Source organism: Lissotriton vulgaris, chromosome 10, assembly GCF_964263255.1.
Source record: "Lissotriton vulgaris chromosome 10, aLisVul1.2, whole genome shotgun sequence".
Taxonomy (NCBI): Eukaryota; Metazoa; Chordata; class Amphibia; order Caudata; family Salamandridae; genus Lissotriton; species Lissotriton vulgaris.
Window position 1 is genome coordinate 74,992,014 of NC_141698.1, and position 13,843 is coordinate 75,005,856.

The window sequence follows — 13,843 nt, forward strand, 5'->3', positions numbered from 1 at the left end:
AAATAGATGTGGCTAAAATAGTGATTTGTTTGTCATAAGAATACATTTTCTATGCTTAGTGTTCAACAAACGTCTAGGAGTCCTGCTTTCACAACCCAACAGTCTACTTGGCATCTGGCTGTAGGCTAAAATCATACATTTAACATCACAACAGATATCCTAGATTCTTGTCTCCGTGGATATGGATACAATGAATTAAGGGTTGCTTGCCTTGCATCGACCCAGTGGTATGGTTTGAGTAATAAATTGGCCTCTACTGACAAGGCAGAGGTTTTACATGACATTCCGGATTAGTGGTCCAGATCAACACCACTCTATACTTGCACTTAAAGCCATAAATCTCCATGCATGCAGCTGAACTGTCTGATAGGACAAATTAGGTATATAGCAAATTTAAACAACTTTTTATTGCAGCATGAAACAGAGTAAACTAATAGTCTTATTTATGGTGTTGCACTTTACTAACAGATTTGAACTCTGCAAATTTTACACAGTAAGAACGTAGTTGGTGTAGCTGAAAGAATGATGTTTAAAGGGCACCAATTCCAAAATAGAATAGGGTCAAGAAAAACTATTTCAAACGTTTGATCGGAATGCAAATATTTTTTCTAAATACAGTATTTCCCGCCATTTCTTTTGCTGGGTCCCAGTTTGAAAATAAGTGTGGATTATTAGGAATACTCAATGTAACTCTACTTTATCAAACCCCTATGCTGGAAAGTTGTGATTTGAACAGGTAACATTCAGCTCACAACAGACATAAGAGAAGAGCTTTAACTCACCTAGGTCAAAATGCCTTACTAACATACCCAATAATTTTTACCATATTATTAGTACTACAAGTTGGCTTCCGAGTTAGATGCAGCACAGAGGAAGTGGTGAAGGCGGTTTTGGACAAGTTACTCCGTTATGCCTATTGGGACGCACCCACAGCTCTGGTCCTAATGGATACCTCAACAGCATTGGATACCGTTGACCATCAGTAAGTGCTAGATCGATTGAAAGAGTAACCGGCCAATAGAGGTCTCCCTGGATTCATTTCGGTCTGAAAATCAAACACTGTGCTGTGGAACAGGGTTCTGTGATGACCCAATTATCGCTCAATGTATACATGTCTCTCTGCCTCTTAATTCAATCTTTTGGGCGGTCTTTATTCATGTAAGCATACGATACTCAGACTGTCTTTAAGATTCATGGTGACCTATGGTTGAGGCAAGAACAAGTGCATGACTGTCAAGTAAGGAGCCTTGGATCTCTTCGAACCTAAACTAAATAGACGTAAGACTGAAATTCCTACTCCTGTTTGGAATGTTTAGTTTCAGTTTTGATGGCTCGGTTAGATGCACACTCCTGTGCCGTCAGTCAGGAACTTGGGTGTCAAATTTGACACACAATAAAAGAGTACGACGACATAATCTTAGTGATGAACATGTCTGTTTCAATTGCACACACTAAAGAGCGTGTTCATAATTTTGACAATCAAGACAGCTTTTAATTTGAAAAGATCTGACTCTTTCTGTTGCATTAGCTACATTATACCGGCTTACAGTAAAGAAGTTATTTTTAAATCCCTCTAACTGGTGCATATAGTAAGTTTTTATCAAAGAACAAATCAAATATCGTTGAGGTTTTCCGGCTACACACCAAGACATAGTTTAACATGCGAGAAGGCTTTTTTGGAGGCCGTTCCTAAGTTTAGCCGAGTTCACCAGAGAGATCGAGTTTTATCAAGGTGGTGGAGCTCGCTGCCATGTTGGCTTACTAAAACCTCAGTAAGGAAATTCAAGAAATTATCAAAAACCTAGCTTTTCCTGCGTCTTATTTTTTTTTTTAGACTTCAGTTTATAGCAAAGGCGACTTTATGGATCCAGATCGGTTATTTAAGCTCCAAGATTCCTTCTGATGAATACTCTGCTTTATAATAATTTTAAATAAATAAATATTAAAGGCACTTCTCTATCAAAGACTATCAATTTGGTGAAATCCCTGTGCTGTCCTGGACGAGTAGCATTTATGGTCTAATTTGACCTATACTCTTGCCTTGCAATGTTGGCGACAACCACAAATAGATGCTCTCTTATCCTCAAATACATCTTTTCCTTTCCTTCTTTAATTCGGAGTTCTACAAACATCCCTCTACAATTATCCAACTCATCAAAGAGCAGGGTTAATCTGGGCAATATGGTGTCCTATTCAGGACACAGAACAGCTGGCATACACAAGCGTGTTACTCCACTAAAACAATGTCCGGAATGGATGTATGATGTTAGCACGCACACTTTTACCACGCATACCATTACCACGCATTTTTTACAACGCGATACCTTTACAGCGCATAGTGCTTTGGGTGCTGGATAGTGAATAGTTTAATTTACTATTCCAACACCAGTCCCCGGGACACTAGGGAAGGTTATTGGATAGTAAATTAACCTATTCACTAGCCATTCCCTAAGTCAGATCGCCTCAAAGCGCTATGCGTTGTAACAGATGCGTGGTAATGGTAGTGCGTGCTAAAAGATGCGTGCTAAAGGTTGTATACCGTCCGGAATAGCTACTAATTAAGGCCAAATAAAGACAATGCCTCAACTGGAAAATATAAAGTTGCACTTACCAATTACTGAAGCAGTAGCAGTGAGGAGGTAGAGGAAGGGACTGGAAAAAACGAATAAATTTGTCACACAGTGTATTGGGAAATCCAGACAGCACTAACATCTTCTGGAGGTTTGAAAGAATCCTGGATTTGGAGAGGAAAACAAACTTTTACTATAAAATTGTAGCAGTTTTATATATCAAAAGGACTTTCCAAGAACAATTATTCTTTAGCATGGGTATTCCACCACAGTTACATACTGTGGTAGATACCCACATTTAGTAACGATTTATGGGACACTTTGAATATGTTTTCTGGTCTCTACATGCCATATGGCTTGTCTTTGGACTTTAAGGACAGCTAGAGATTCTAAGACAAGGCCAGCCCACTGGAAGCCTATTCAGCTTTGATTTAGAAGATGCAGAACGTGGTTTATTAAGTGGTCTATTTGAGAGACCTCACCATGTATTAATGCCAAGCTCTTTATCAGGTTTAGCTAGTTTTATTTAAGTAAATCCTTAGTTCAGTCCTGGGTAGCGTTGGTAAACAGCAGTCAGGCTTAATCAAAGGAACAAATGTAAAGCATTGTTGCAGGGATTCTGCAGAGTCACAGAACTATGCTTGGGATCACAGAATCTTAGTAGGTAGGGACTGAGTCTACTCATAAGCCCGGGACCGACTAGCTATAGTGTCTCACTTGCCCTCCTACTGACTCACAGAGGAACAAGTGATTAGACACCCCAGAACACAACAGTCCTGACCCTCTCAGGAATCGTTGTTGCACATCTTTTCGCTCTCACACTCCTACAAGTCCACAATAAGTTCTGACAGTACGGTCAGCATAGCAAGTAGTGCATAAATCCTAAAAGCAGCTGTCATTATTTAAGACAGGGAAGCCTAACATCCCTCCCCTTCTACAAAAGTAAAATGATTATATATCGGAAGATCTCTATGTTTGTAGCAGACACCATACCTTAGCATGCACAGATGAAAGTTCTACATCTCAGGTGCTGTAAAGATCTCTTCCCTGGAAAGATCCCTCTCCAAGTGTGTTACCTATTTTGTGCATAGCAATATGACAAAGTACGTGTTCCCAAACAGCTGCATTTATGAGGTTTGTCTAGGTGCTAGGGCCTGACCAGAAGTGAATCACAAGACTGTCAACTCTTAGGTCGTACTAACAGCATCACCAAAGGTTTAAACTCAGCAAATGAATGGCATACTCTGGCTTGTACATGACAATAGTGAGACTTGCATGTCCTGATCTGTCTTTCGGTCTACATATATTTTTTGCTAAGAGTTGATAGTCTTGCTCTGTGAGAAATCTACTAAATAGAATGTTTGTCATAATGACTTCTTACCATCCTAGTGTGTGTGTGTGTGTGTGTGTGTGTATATATATATATAAATATATATATATATATACATACATACATACATACACATATACACATACGTATTTGCCTCAATTGTATCGCAAGATGTACCACTTTGATTATACTTTCCAATGGAATTGTTATCTGTAATTATTTGTGGAATAAAGAATTACACAACGAGGTATCACTATTCTACTGTGTGTGTGTGTGTATATATATATATATTACACACAGAAAAAATATGTTTTAGGGGTGTTATAGTTAGCTGGACATTTCACCGGTACAAAACCATTGAAATTCTCCCATTATAGTTAGTTCAGCTAACTATAACTCGCTCGCCCGCAATGCACTGCTGATGACGTCACATATTACGTCACTCATGATATGGTCAGTGACATCACTGATGACATCATCCAGTGAATGTGTTATTGTGAAAATTAAATGTTTTATATATGTATAGCTCAAAGTCGACGGAATAAATGGGTATACAAATGTCTAAATGGATGATTTTAAAAAAATGGATTGTATAACTGACTGATTAAGTGCATTTTAGTGAATACATGGGTTAATGAGTAATGTTTAAATATGTAAATATCTGTATCAGCCTCTCACTTTGTGTATACGTGGTTGCATGGGTTGGTGAGTGTCTATATGAGTTATTACTTTGTTTTTCGAGTATCAGTATGAATGTCTGAATGTATGTATGGTTCAGTAGGGGGAATTATTTAGTGCATAGATGCATGAATGAGAGTCACTGTTTGTATGTGTTGAAGACAGTATGTGTGCAGGACTGTATGGATGGATGAGAGTGTGTGTGTGTGTGTGTGTATGGGTGTGTTAGTGAATGACTGTCTCATTAGTGTCTTTATAAGTAACTACATACATTTTAAAGTAGTATATGTGAGTATTGGTGTGTATATAAGTGAGTATATGTGAGAGTGAGATATTGGAAGAGTTCCTGTATGAATAAGTATGTGTTTCTATAAGTGATTCTTTAAAAGAGTAAGCTTGTGTACGTTTCTGTAGAAGTAAGTGTGGTGGTGTGTGTATAACTGTATACGCAAGTAAATTGATGTTTGATTTTTTATTAGCATGAGTGACTATGTGTGTGAGTAACTATGGATGAGTGGCGGTGTGTAACAGGATGTATAGGTGTAGGAGTACATATGATGAGTGAGTACATGTATGAGTGACTGTATAGGACTGTTGGCAAATGAGTGGATGTGTGTGTAGATCTTGGAATTACTGAATAGGTGTGTTGTAAGTGGTATTGGTATGTCCATTGTTTTGAAAATGTTAGTTTCTATTTTTGAGTGTGTGTATCAAAAGTTAGATAGGGTGAGAGGAGGTCTGCCGCTATCAGTGATGTCATTTGAGAGGTTATCAGTGATATCAGTGGCTCTTACTGGAAGCACATGGTGGTCTAAATGGCCCCCAGGATTGAAGGGGAACTATTTCCCCAACTTAAAACGTGCCACAGGGCGTGTTTGCACACATCACCTCAGGCCTCGTCCTTTCCCCACTGTGTAAACATGCCCTGTGCGTTTTAAGTTGGGAGATTAAGTCCCCTTGAATCCTGAAGGTCCCTAGGGTCAAACTAGCCCACTAGGTACCTCCAGTAAGCATCGTTGCAGAGAGGTGTAAAAAGGGGTACGGCCTGGACCACATCTCTGCAACGCAGCACAATGGCACTTACTGGACGCACCTGGTGGACTAGTTAGCCCCCAGGGGCTCTCAGGATTGAAGGGGAATTATTTCCCCAATTTAAAACACGCCACAGCGCGTGTTTGCACACGTCACCTCAGGCCCCGTCCCCTCCCCACTGTGTAAACGCACCCTGTGTCCGTTTCAAGTTGGGGGATTAAGTCCCCTTGAATCCTAAGGATCCCTGGGGGTGCAACTAGCCCACCAGGTACCTCCATTAAGCGCCACGGAGCTGCCTTGCAGAGGTGTAAAGAGGGACGTGGCCTTTGAACACCTCTCTGCAACGCAGCTCCCTGGCACATACTGGAGGTTCCTGGTGGGCTAGTTGGCCCCCAGGGACCCCCAGTATTCAAGAGGAATTACTTCTCCATCTGCCAACACGTCCCCCAGAGTGCTGAAGGGAGGGAGCGGGGCCTCCGGTGCGATGGCAGTCTTTTTTTTCTTCAATTTTTTTTTTTTAAGAAGGAGGGGCTGTGAGACCCCCCTTCATTCCCAATTTGTTGGCCCTGGGGACCCCATCCCCCGGAGCCTGTTCCCTAATTAAAAAAATAAAATATATATATTTTTTTTAAAAAGATTTGGAAGGGGACCTGTGGCCCCCCTCCAGAGGCCATAATCGGCCACGGGCACCCCATCCCACGGGCATGGCCTTTTTAAAAAAAAGGAATTTAATTGGAGGGGGGGCTGTGTGGCACCCTCTCCTCTGGCCATTTATGGCCCCGGGGACCCCATTCCCCGGGGCCGGCCTTTCTCTTTTTTTATTATTTATTTATAATTGGGAGAGGGGCCACTTCTGGCCCCGGGGACCCCATCCCCCGGGGCCTGGGCATTTTTTTTGGAGGCCCCCCTCTTCAGGCCCATTATGGCCCCGGGGACCCCATCCCCGGGGCTGGCCCTCTCAGTTGGGGACCGTGGGGGTCCGCAATTCCCACATTTTTTTTTTATTATTTGTGCACCGGTGCGCTCATGGTACGCGTACCAGCGGGCGCCGGTACGCGCAGCGAGAGTGCCCTATCGCGATCGAAAAAAAAAAAACAATAATAAATTTTGTATTAAAAGTAAATAATAATATAATATATAAAAGTACTGTTTATAATATTTAAGAACCGTATTTGAACTTTAAACGCATTCCCGAAAAACGAGCAAAACGTCACTGCTACGTGCCGCGTAAGCGCTCCAGGAAGCGCCCACGTACGTGCCGCGTAAGCGCCCCGGAAGCGCTCCGGGGCGCGTAGCGTAAGCGAGTCAAGCTATGTGACCTTATAATAACACTTTTCATTGGTTCAGAACATTTTTTTTCTCCAAATATTGAGAACCCCACCCATTTCTCTCACTATTGCTTTGTACTTTGAGAGAGCAAGAGGTGTTCTGTGCATTATCTGCTTCTCAAAGTTTTCTGATCTACAGCAATGGCTGAAAGTGAGTCATCCAGCAGTGATTCTAATGTTTTTTTGCCTGAGGACCCTCCTCGAAACAAAACAAAGGACCACTTCATTTGGAAAAATGTTTCCATCCCTGAAGGAAAAAAAAGGTTAATGCTGCTAAGGTAACCTGCAAGATATGTGGCACTACTTTATCCAGAGGCAATCTAAATAAGAAATATAGCTTTGGAAATGCCACCTTAATTAGGCATGTCCAGAGAAGACACCCAAATAACTTTGCCATGGAGAGTGTCAGAGACCTGGCACAGAATGCACGAAGAGATGGCGGCAGCACCTCCACTGGTGGAGCAACAGCTTCGGGAACACCACGTGGAAGAATGATCCCTAACGTGCAGCCGGTCTTTGGAGGCATAAAATTTCTATGCGTGGACTGTGATGAACTGCTCTGTTATGGGGAGCAGAGCGTTGAACTCATTGCTATGAAGAGACAGGAACACCGCTGCCCTCCCCGTCCCTAATTTTTCATCTTTTTTTTTGCTCCTGTTGAGCAGTTTTGGAATCCCTGGTTTTGTTTTTCCCCTGAAAACAATACAAAAAAAATATAAAATAGTTTTAAAAAAGTATAAAAAAATATTTTAAAAAAGAAAAAAAAAAAGTTATTTTCAGAACTACCTCCAATTCTCAAAAAAGAGCTGTATTCTTTACATATTTTACAATTCTGTTTTCCCGTGGTGCGCTCAGGGTGCGCGTACCGGAGCGCGCACCCAGTGCTTACCCCGCGAAAATTTCAACAAAAAAAAATAGTTTTTTTGCCCTTCAGGGTCCTTCTAGGCCCCCCCTCAGAAAACCTAGGGGGTCAGGGGGTGTCTACTCTGCCCCCTTTTAATTATATCCCCCTTTCTTTTTTCACCTCTTGTGTCTCGATTCTACCGAGACAAGATGGCGGACTCTCCGGACTGTTTAGAATGTTGACAGACACCCGATAGCCAATCAGCTTTCCGCTCGCGCACTCCCGTAGCACGCCGGGTGCGCTCCCCGGTACGCTTACCTGTAAGCGCTCGAAGCGCGCATATAGATATATGTGTGTTTTTGAAGTTAATTTACAAAAAAAAACACTGGAGCAATTTTCAGCAAATATAGCAAAGGCACATCTGCGTACCAGTCCCTACAAGTTTGGCGTAGTTCCATTCAGCGGTTGGGCTGTACACTTGTCAGACCGTCCTATGGAAATTAACATGGGGAAAACACGTTTTGGGACCCTCCCTTTTTTCTCAGCCCCCACTTCACGAATCCCCCCGAAACTTCCAGGGAAGGAGCGGAGCTGGCCAAAATTTTGGGAAAATTACACGCAAATTCCTCAACCGGCGCCAGAGTTATTCCCAATAGAATGTTGCGGATTTCCTATGGTAGCCAATCCTAACTAGAACTACCTACTGGTGACCGCCAGTAGGATATATATATATATATTCTCATCTTGCTGCGGCTAGATATATATTTTTAAAATGAATGAGGAATACAAGAAGCTAGTCGTGTTGTAACTTTGTTTGATAGAAGTTCCAACCAACATGTACCAATGTATCTAAAACAATGATTGACTGTGAAGGCTATATCTATATGTTGTTGTAATGACGAAGAATTGAGCAACACATGATATATTTTGTACATCTATTGAGTATGTATCCTTCTGTGTCATGCCTTTCCACACTTTGTTTTTTTTTCATGGCCTTAAGACACTCTTGTCTACTTTTTGTATCAAAATGAAGTTTAGACCAATGGAAAGTACCATTTTATTTAGGCTCATAATTAATTTTGATCAGTTTCTTGTACCATAGCGCCTTAACAATACACTTTTATGATTAAAATCACACAGTAGTGTGTTTGTCACACTACATCAGCACACTAGTAATGATACACTTTCAATAGATGTATATAGCTTTAGTTATAGATGTATATAGCGTTAGTTATAGACTCGGTAGGAGGAGGCCACTTCAAAATGGCCGCCGCATTCTTCCCCAACGATATGTCACCATGAGAGTCCACCCTAGACATCACCAGCTTTCAATCCTCATACAGTTGCATAAATGCTCCCGGCAGAGTGCCTCGTTTACCGGCTATCTGCTGTGTACGGGACGCTTTGGAGACAACGAGCCATTTTCAAACTCAGTAAGCGACATTGTCTTCCCTGTTTAGATTAGACACTTTCTGCTTTTAAAAGAGCAGTTAGTAATACAAGCTCCTTGCCTCTTGTAGTTTTGTTGGAGGTATTATTTACCATTACTCTCCCAAACTCTGGAAACCTCGGAAAGAGACTTCTGCTTTTCTGATTGAGGTTGCAAGGCGTGGCTTCCTCCAGTATATTGTACGGTAACAAATTCTCTTCTCTTTCAAGATAGGTAAGCTAGTCCTCAGCGTGTCTGCATCTATATAGACTGTGTAACTCATTACAGTATTAAATTGCAAAACGCAATACTAGAGTACTTCATGTGCGTTGGTCCTACAAGAGATATATTTTAGACTGACAAACTAATTCATCTAGGCAAGTAGACAAATGATACTCCTTCAAGATGGAGAATAAATGTCCTCCACATGTGTTCATATGTGCTTTTTGAGTAGAAAAATATTATTTTGTCTACACGATTGTAGAGCAGCAAGTCTCTGTACATTTTGTGGCATATTTGGTGCAGATACTGGGTGCAGATACATTTATTTATTTATTTATTATTGCAATTTATAAAGCGCAACGATTGCCCTTGGGCGTCTTGGCCCTATAAATTCAGTTAGTGTCTCTGTAGAAAAGATGAAAAAATTCTGTCAGTGGAGGCTAAGGGGCGGACGAGTTACTGGTCGAACCACCAAGTCTTCAGCAATTTCCTGAATTGGAGAAGAGAGTGGGTTGATCTAATCGTTAGCGGAAGGGAGTTCCAGAGTCTGGCTGCTGTAACCGTGAAATGTCTATCTCTCCAAGTAACAGTCCTTGTAAGCGGTACCACTAGTTGATGCTGTGTCGTGGATCTTAGTTGTCTAGCGGGACAGTAAGCCAGGAGCTGCTCTTTAAGAAACTCCGGCCGTTGTTTGTGAAGCGCTTTGAATGTTAGGCATAGAGTTTTAAATTTAATCCAATTTTTAATCGTCAACCAATGGTAATTCCTAATTGTTTGCGTAATCGGTTTGAATTTGGGGGTCCTGGAAAGCAATCTTGCCGCCGCATTCTGGATCGTTTGTAATTTGGCGACCACCCGGGCTTGGGTATTGGCAAATAAGCCATTACAATAATCCAATGAGGAGAGTACCAGTGAACTCACCACAGTTTTTCCAGCACTTTCTGGAAGGAACGGGATTATTTTTCTTATGAGCCTAAGCTTATGAAATGCAGTGGACGCTGTTTGATTTGCATGGGTGACAAAATTCATCTTTTCATCAAAGATGACTCCCAAGTTCCTGACCCTTGGGACGGGACTTGGTAAAGCTCCCAGTGATGGAGGCCACCAGACTGACGACCATATCGGGGAAAGTTTCCTGAAAATGACCACCTCCGTCTTCTCAGAATTAAGCCCAAGGCAATTACAGGCCATCCAATCTTTGATCGCCAACATGCCTTCTTGGAAGCGTGCAGCTACCTCTTCTCCATCATTGTTGATGGCGAGCACTAGCTGGGTGTCATCGGCATAGGTGGTAAGGCTCATCCGGTAGGTTTTAATAACTCTTGCTAAGTCCGACACATAGATGTTAAAAAGTGTCGGACTTAGGGATGAGCCTTGGGGGACCCCACAGGGTAAAGCCAGTTCAGCCGATTTAAATGGTCCTAGCGTTACAGCCTGTGTTCTGCCAGATAAAAAGAAAGCAAGCAGGTCCTTTGCTCTGGATTGAATGCCCAAATATCCGACACGGTCAATCAAAATGGAATGATTGGCCGTGTCGAAAGCCGCAGATAAGTCCAGCAGTATGAGCACTGCTGTCCCCCCTGGTCTCTGATATCATCAGCGGCTTTAATAAGAGCTGTCTCCGTACCGTGAAGTCTGCGAAACCCAAACTGTGAGTCGTCTAGCAGGTTGTTTTGTTCGATGTATTCGGACACTTGACCATTCATTGCTCTCTCAACCACCTTGGCTAGAAAAGGCAAGCTTGCTATTGGTCTATAATTCTTCAGCATGTCTTTATCCAGACAAGGTTTTTTGAGAAGTGGTTTTAGAAGGATGTTCTTCAACATGTCCGGATAGATCCCTGACTTGAACATCACATTGCAAACTTGTGTAATGACTTAGCTTATAGAATCCATTACAGGAGGAAAAACTTTAGGAGGACAAGGGTCCTGCGCCAACCCCGTTTTTGTGAGTTTCATAATGTCCGTTATTTGTACCTCCTCCATTTCTTTAAATTGAGTTAATGAGCAGCCAGGGGTATGGTGTAGGTAATGGGAGTAGCAAGCTCATCCTTGGCAGAGAACTCTGAGTAGATGTCGTTTACTTTAGCAAAAAGGAAACTGGCCAGGGAGTCGCACAAGGCCTGAGAGGGGACCAAATCTGGAGATTTCCCAGCCAGTTGTTTCACTACATCATACAGTTGTTTACTGGAGTTCTTTGCATTGTAAATTTGTTCCCCGAAGAACTTCTTTTTCGCTTCATTAATCATCTTTTTGTAGCTGACCAGTGTCTCCTTATATCGCAATTTGCTATCCAGGTCATAAGACCTTCGCCAGTATCTTTCATGCTTCCTACAAACTTGCTTTTGTTGTCTTAGATCTTCCGTAAACCAGGGTGCAGAAGGCACCATCCTATTTCTCGATATGGTCTTGGATGGCACCAGAATGTCCATTGCGCTACCTATCCAAACTGAGAATTGTTTTGCAGCTATATTAGCATCTGCGGAAATGGTTGGGTGGGTACTAGCCAACAGTGCTCCAAGTGCTGCGTTGTCTATATCCTTCCAGACTTTAAAAGGCTCTGATTATGGGAAGGTCACTGATGGAGATGGCACATAAGATAGCATGGTGATCGGACCAGGTGAGGGGAAGGATGTCTTGTATGGTGATCCCTTTAAGTTAGGAAAAAAGCCATCCAAAGTGTGACCGGCCTCATGTGTGGGTGCTTTTACTAGTTGAGCAAGCCCTAAGGTTTCCAGGTCAGCCATTAGGGTTTGAGTTTCGATATCATCCGTTTTTTCTAAATGGAAATTTAGGTCACCCAGGACCATGAGGGAATCTTCGATTGCCAGAGATTCAATCAGTGAGTTAAGATTGAACAGAAATTCAGAACGAGGACCAGGCGGTCTGTATAAGAGTGCTCATTTGAGATTGTACGAGGGGATCAACATAATAGCGAATTGAAAAGCTTCACATGTTGTAGAGGGTATGGGAAATATTCTAACCGAAAAGATATTTCGGGTGATTATTGCCAGGCCCCCTCCTTTCTTTCCCTGTCTATCCAGTCGATGTACATTGTATCCCTGCGGTACCGCCACCACTAAATCTGTATCTGACGCTCCATCCACGTCTCCGTAATAAATAATAAATCTATATTCCTATCTTGGATTAGATCAACTATGTCCTGTCTGTGCCTGCCCAATGATCGGGCATTAATGAGTGCTGTTATTATTTTCTTAGTTTTGTTGTTAGTACCGTTTTTAGGACTGGCTTTGTTGTTAATGAAGGGTAAGCTGGAATTGCAGCTAGGGCAGCTAGTGATTTTGGTGCGTGGAATGAACTCAGGATCATACTGAGGGCAAGTGCTACAGTGGACCTGAGCGAGTTCAGCGCGTGAGTACATAGTCAGCTCTGTCGTCTTGCCAGGGCCAGGGGTTGTGGCCCTCGGCCCGGTCCGGGCGCAGACGGGCTTGCCTTTGTCGCGCCTTCGGTGAGCCCGCCCGCTGCGCGGACAGGATGGCATCATCCTTTTTTCCAATGTGGAAGAGGGCGGGAGGCGGCCAGCAGCTGGAGCGCAACCCTTTCCTCCCCCCAATATGGCGGCTGACAACACTCTCTCCCGCAGCGTCAGCACGTAATCTGCTGCGCTGGGAGCAGGGTTAAGTTGCGGCGTTACCCGAGGTGAGGCTTTCTATTTAAAAAAATTCCCAAAAAGAGGAATCAAATGCCACAAAACAATCATTAAATGCATTAAACGCAGCACGCTACTATCTAACAATTAAAAATATAGTTCAATATTAAAATCGAAAGAACAAATAACGGTTCTGGTCAGATTTTGACTACACTGAGTCCTTTCTCTAGATGCAAGGACATTGCTATGTAAATCAGTTGGTTATCTTCAAATAATTCGTCTAGATGCCGTCCAATAAGCATTTTGATCCAAAACCTTAGGATTAAGCCCTCTACATGTGTTTTGGATTGTTTTATTCATGACTAAATCCTCTATAATGCAACTATAAAATGTGCTAACAGACATTCCTGTCTACACACCTTTAGGAGCCTATACGTGAGGCCCCTTTCTGTGTTTTCAATACTCGATTACTATGGTTCGAATTAATTACCGAACAAGATCAGAGTAAGTAGAATATCCTCATTAAGCTGTTCTTGGTGAAAGCTTTTATGTCACTTTTCTAACTCTATGTCAACACAGGATTCTTTATGATCTTTACAATATTATTGGGTTATGGTTCAAACGCACATCCGAAAGGCAGAATCTTTCGGATGCCCCTTTTTTTTGTTACACAGGGGTTATATTTTCTTTCTTTTCAAATCCTGTCATTATAGACCATTGAAATAATTGTGTACATTATATTTATACAGGGGACTTGTTTTACAAACAACTGTATGTCCTGAAGATACTCTGATGGATGAA

The 13,843-nt window shown here is 42.2% G+C and overlaps 1 protein-coding gene across 3 annotated transcripts in view; it reads right to left on the reverse strand.

The window, feature by feature from the left end:
* Positions 1-13,843, reverse strand: part of LOC147684697 (uncharacterized) — a 292,946-nt gene that overhangs the window by 143,041 nt on the left and 136,062 nt on the right. For all 3 annotated transcript variants that reach the window (XR_015300652.1, XR_015300653.1, XM_086940535.1), the window contains one exon: positions 2,612-2,734. Coding sequence is in view for 1 of the 3 variants with exons in the window: in XM_086940535.1 (XP_086796661.1) it covers positions 2,612-2,734 (123 nt within the window). In the remaining 2 variants the exon portion in view is untranslated. The remainder of the gene's footprint in view (positions 1-2,611; positions 2,735-13,843) is intronic.